This window comes from Cucurbita maxima, unplaced genomic scaffold, assembly GCF_002738345.1.
Source record: "Cucurbita maxima cultivar Rimu unplaced genomic scaffold, Cmax_1.0 Cma_Scf00018, whole genome shotgun sequence".
Classification (NCBI taxonomy): Eukaryota; Viridiplantae; Streptophyta; class Magnoliopsida; order Cucurbitales; family Cucurbitaceae; genus Cucurbita; species Cucurbita maxima.
Genome location: NW_019272034.1, coordinates 1 through 5,030, shown reverse-complemented (window position 1 = coordinate 5,030; position 5,030 = coordinate 1). Strand labels below are relative to the sequence as shown.

The following is a 5,030-nucleotide window of genomic DNA, read 5'->3' as shown; positions in this document are numbered from 1 at the left end:
CCCCCCCCTCTCTCTCTCTCTCTCTCTCTCTCTCTCGCTCTCTCTCAACAGAGCGTGAGTTTGAGTTTTAGGTATGTAGGTTGTCTGGCCCGGCAAAAACTACCAAACGGAGTATAAAGGTGAAGCAAGAGGAAAGAACAATCCTCGTTTAACTATTCAGCTCGGAGGACACATCCCACCTCTCGCTCTCTCTCTCTTTCTTTTCGATTCAGCATATTTATTTGATCAATTGTTCGTTAATTCCCCTTTTTTTTTAACCTTTGTTCTCGGTGAAGAAGTTGAACAATTACCAAAGTCACAGAAATCAAGTAATTATGACAACAATTTTAGCCAAATTCATCCAATGGTATTTTGTAAATCAAATAATTATGCCACCAGTTGCATTCCGTAGGATCCGAGATGATCTCTAGAGGATCAGAAGTCTGCAGTCAGCCTTGTTCGTTAAGGGCCCGTGGCCCAAAGTTCGCCCAAGCCCAATCTCACTCAAAAGGAGCTCCACTTAAAATCAAATTTGACTTCCTCATTTGATCTGAATCATTTATTTGTTGAATTAACACTGGGTTATCCATTTGAACTACTTTTGTACCGACTCGTACAATTGGGTCATCACATGTTTGTTTATACACCATATTTTAAAGTCCTTTTAAAAGTAAATCTTTTATTGTTTTTTCTTAAAATATATTATTATAATTTATATATTGCAGTGTATTGTTTTTTCCCTTTCATATTTGGATTTTCCGTTGAGATTGGACGTAGGAGGATTTATATTATTTCGTATGTTAATAAAACCATGACCCCTAGCTTCCTCTCGGAAAAATGCTTTGTTTCTTCTTTCCCAATCTCTATTTTCTATAATGAGCAATAAGAATAAACTTTTTTCCAACCAAAACTTAATGGTAAAATTAAAATATGATGATAGTTAAGAAAAAATAGCAATTCTAGCTTTGATGAGGAAATAGTTGAGAGGCAACAGAAATTGGGTACATCCTAAAAAATTCAAAGGTTGGCCTTGGATATCTCCCCATCGTAGGTGGGCATGGAAGACACGGTGGGGGGTTGCAATCTAAGCGTACCCTTTTCAGTTCCCTCCAACCTTCTTTCGTTTGAACGCCAATCTTTTGCTGCATACCCTCCTCGCCCGCACGCACGCAACCTCTATTTATTAAAAATGGTCCCTAAATTAATGTGACTCCACATTGAAGGGCCTTCTTCTATCTAGCTTCCCATGAATTCTCCACCAATGCCTAGGTGAGTGTCTATGTTATTAATTCAGAGCCACGTTGGGTGGTTCAGTTTTGAAGGCCAATGCGTACGGGCGTGCGCGTGGCGGGGCTTATGCGCGCACCCTCCCCAACCATCAGCGCTGCTTTCCTCTTCCTCCCCTTATGCATAATGGTCGTCTTGTCGGCTTCCGATGCCGAAACTCTCCTTCAATTCAAGCGCTCTTTGACCTCCACCACCTCTCTTCGCAGCTGGGACCCCTCTGTTCCTCCTTGCGACAACCGCAAGGCTAACTGGGCGGGTGTGCTTTGTATGAATGGCTATATTAAGGGTCTGCGGCTTGAGAATATGGGGCTTAAGGGCGAGGTTGATGTGAATCCCCTCGTTTCTTTGACTCATTTGCGCACCCTCAGCTTCATGAACAACACCTTGGTTGGGCCTTGGCCGAATGTTATAAGCAAACTAGGCAATCTACGATCTGTTTATCTCTCCTATAACCATTTTTCTGGAGAAATCCCAGACGATGCCTTTACCAGTATGAAATTTTTGAAGAAAGTGTTTTTAACCAATAATGAATTCAAGGGGCAAATTCCCTTATCTCTCGCTTCCGTGTCTACGCTTATGGAGTTGAGACTTGATGGAAACAAATTCAGAGGCCAAGTCCCCCACCTTGAAATGGATACTTTGAAGAAACTTAATGTTTCCAACAATGAGTTGAGGGGCCCCATACCTAGAAGCTTAAGCCATATGGATCCTACCTGTTTTTCAGGTAACTTAATAATCACCTTTACGCACTGGATCAAGTTTATGTCAGTAACTTACAACAACTAATAAATAAAAATCAATTATGAATGGCTGTAGGTAACAGTGATTTGTGTGGAGATCCTCTTCCACCATGCGAGATATCCCAGTTGTCACCCTCAGGGTTGCTGAAAATTGCGGTGATACTGATAGTTTTGGGGGTAACATTAGCAGTGACAGCTGCAATTTTCATCATTTTGGTTTTAAGGAAGCATCCAGCAGGAGGCAGTATTGAAGAGGAGAACAAGTACGGGAGTAAGCAAACAACAGCGGAGAGTGCATACAGATCCATGCAGTCGTCGTCGGTGGCACCGGCTCCGAAGAGGGGGGCAGAGCATGGCAAACTGTTGTTCGTGAGGAATGACCGGGAGAGGTTCGACTTACAGGATCTGCTCCGAGCGTCCGCCGAAGTATTGGGGAGTGGCTCATTTGGGTCTTCCTACAAAGCAACTGTTCCCTGTAGTGCGGTGGTGGTGAAGCGATACAAGCACATGAACAACGTGGGAAGAGAGGAGTTTCATGAGTACATGAGAAGGCTAGGCAGGTTGACGCATCCAAATCTACTGCCCCTGGTTGCCTATTATTACAGGAAGGAAGAGAAGCTCTTGATTTTCGACTTTGTAGACAACGGCAGTTTGGCAAGCCATCTGCACGGTAAGCAGAGCAGTAGTAGTATCTTAATTAATCAAGTACGTACTAGTATCTTAATTAATCATATATGCACCCAGGGAACCACAACTTAGAGGAGCCAGGCCTGGATTGGGGCGCCAGGTTGAAGATCATCAAAGGGATAGCAAGAGGGTTGTGTTACCTCTACACCTCCCTGCCCAACATAGCAGCACCCCATGGCCATCTCAAATCTTCAAACGTGCTGCTAGACGAGTCGTTTGAACCTCTGCTCACGGATTATGGCCTAATCCCGGTAGCCAACCTTGAGCACAGCCAAACACTGATGATGGCCTACAAATCACCGGAGTATACGCAGTTGGGGCGCATAACCAAGAAGAGCGATGTGTGGAGCCTGGGAATTGTGATACTGGAGATGTTGACTGGTAGGTTCCCAGAGAACTACCTCACCAGAAATCATGACATCAAAGCAGACCTGGCTAGTTGGGTGAACAACATGATAAAGGAAAAGAAGACTGCACAAGTGTTCGATGCAGAGCTGGGGAGAGCCAGGGAGAGCAACAAAGGCGAACTGTTGAAGATGCTGAAGATTGGGTTGAGTTGCTGTGAGGACGATGTGGATAGAAGATCGGACTTGAATGAGATAGTAAAACAAATTGAAGTGCTGAAGGAGGAAGAGTTAAGTGATGATGGAGTTGACTTCTCCCCACACTAAAATTTGTGTTTCATCACCTTTATTTTCTTCAATCCCCACTGCAATCGCCTACTTCAACTTGAATCTTGCCTGCCTCAACTTTTATTTTCGAGGCTGAAAACAGTGAACATAAATATACTTTCTTTCCCTCTCTCTCCCTCCTTTTATTTTCCTTCTTTTCTTCAACAACTTATGTGTCGAATTCATCAAATTTGAACGTTTCTTACAATTTCGTTGAAAAATTTGAGGTTGTGAGGTCTTATAGACATGAGTAAATGTTTTTTTACTTCAATATTTTAAGCTTATGGACAATCTTTAGGGGACATAGTATGACATTAAAACGAGAAAACAACTTTTCACATCGAGTTAACGATCCTATTTCAAAAGGCAAAAAAATTCCAATGTAAAAACCTATGGAATTAGACTCCAAAATGACTCGAAAACAAAAGTGTTTAAGTTTCATATTTTAACCCAACATGTGTTAAATTCATCAAAATTGAGCGTTCCTTACAGTTACGTTGAAAAAGAACGAAAGAAACAATGGTTAATCACATAATAATTCAACCATTAATCGAGAGGCGATGGGATAGGCTTTAGGTTTTAGGGTTTTAGGGTTGAGGGTTTTAGGTTTTCGGGCTGAGGGTTGAGGGGTTGAGGGTTGAGGGGTTTAGGGTTTAGGGGTTTATAGTTTAGGGTTCTAGGGGTTTAGGGTTTAGAGGTTTATAGTTTAGCGTTCTAGGGGTTTAGGGTTCTAGGGTTTTAGGGTTCTAGGGGTTTAGGGTTTTAGGGGATAGAGGTATCGGGGTTTAGGGTTTAGGGTTGAGGGTTGAGGGTTTAGGGATTAGGGTTTTAGGGTTTAGGGGTTTGGAATTTGGGGTTGAGGGTTTAAGGGTTTAGGGTTGAGGGTTTAGGGTTGAGGGTTTAGGGTTTGGCGTTTGGGGTTTAGGGTTTTAGGGGTATGAGGTTTGGGGTTTGGGGTTTGGGGTTTCGGGTTTTGGGTTTCGGGTTGAAGGTTGAGGGTTTCGGGTTGAGGGTTGAGGGTTGAGGGTTTAGGGTTTAGGGTTCAGGATTGAGGGTTGAGGGTTGAGGGTTGAGGGTTCAGGGGGTTAGGGGGTTAGGGGTTCAGGGTTAAGGGTTTTAGGGTTTAGGGGTTCAGGGTTTAGGGTTTAGGGTTTTAGGGTTTAGGGTTTAGGGTTTAGGGTTTTAGGGTTTTAGGGGTTTAGGGTTTTAGGGTTTTAGGGGTTTAGGGTTTTAGGGTTTTAGGGTTTAGGGTTTAGGGGTTTAGGGTTTAGGGTTTAGGGTTTTAGGGTTTAGGGTTTAGGGTTTAGGGTTTAGGGTTTAGGGTTTAGGGTTTAGGGTTTAGGGTTTAGGGTTTAGGGTTTAGGGTTTAGGGTTTAGGGTTTAGGGTTTAGGGTTTAGGGTTTAGGGTTTAGGGTTTAGGGTTTAGGGTTAGGGGTTTAGGGTTAGGGGTTTAGGGTTTAGGGGTTTAGGGTTTAGGGGTTTAGGGTTAGGGGTTTAGGGGGTTAGGGTTTAGGGTTTAGGGTTTAGGGTTTAGGGTTTAGGGTTTAGGGGGTTAGGGTTTAGGGGGTTAGGGTTTAGGGGTTTAGGGTTTAGGGTTTAGGGGTTTAGGGTTTAGGGTTTAGGGTTTAGGGTTTAGGGTTTAGGGTTTAGGGTTTAGGGTTTAGGG

At 43.4% G+C, this 5,030-nt stretch overlaps 2 protein-coding genes and 1 long non-coding RNA gene across 6 annotated transcripts in view; 2 read left to right on the top strand and 1 right to left on the bottom strand.

Annotated features, from left to right (window-relative positions):
• LOC111493325 (E3 ubiquitin-protein ligase MARCH8-like) overlaps nucleotides 1–232 on the bottom strand; it is a 6,963-nt gene extending 6,731 nt beyond the window's left edge. For 2 of the 4 annotated variants that reach the window (XR_002719987.1, XR_002719988.1), the window contains exon 1: nucleotides 180–232. The gene's annotated coding sequence lies outside the window, so the exon portion shown is untranslated. Of the gene's footprint in view, nucleotides 1–24 lie in introns of all 4 variants that reach the window. The other 2 variants (XM_023142988.1, XM_023142989.1) reach the window with 2 other exon arrangements.
• The window catches only part of LOC111493326, a 9,694-nt gene extending 9,059 nt beyond the window's left edge, over nucleotides 1–635 (top strand). Inside the window, exon 4 of the long non-coding RNA XR_002719990.1 lies at nucleotides 392–635. This is a non-coding gene — a long non-coding RNA (uncharacterized LOC111493326). The remainder of the gene's footprint in view (nucleotides 1–391) is intronic.
• A 293-nt stretch (nucleotides 636–928) lies between these two features.
• LOC111493322 (pollen receptor-like kinase 4) lies at nucleotides 929–3,496 on the top strand. Its single transcript, XM_023142982.1, has 3 exons — nucleotides 929–1,990; nucleotides 2,083–2,676; nucleotides 2,751–3,496. The coding sequence occupies exons 1-3, from the start codon at nucleotides 1,306–1,308 to the stop codon at nucleotides 3,362–3,364; spliced, it is 1,893 nt and encodes a 630-aa protein (XP_022998750.1). The 5' UTR covers nucleotides 929–1,305; the 3' UTR covers nucleotides 3,365–3,496.
• The last annotated feature ends 1,534 nt before the right edge of the window (nucleotides 3,497–5,030 follow it).

Bases quoted from the DNA above. Each gene is read 5' to 3' on its own strand.
- LOC111493322 (XM_023142982.1), top strand. From the start codon at position 1,306: ATGCGTACGGGCGTGCGCGTGGCGGGGCTTATGCGCGCACCCTCCCCA. The intron at 1,991-2,082 runs GTAACTTAATAA...GAATGGCTGTAG, and splicing joins GGATCCTACCTGTTTTTCAG to GTAACAGTGATTTGTGTGGA. The intron at 2,677-2,750 runs GTAAGCAGAGCA...ATATGCACCCAG, and splicing joins TTTGGCAAGCCATCTGCACG to GGAACCACAACTTAGAGGAG.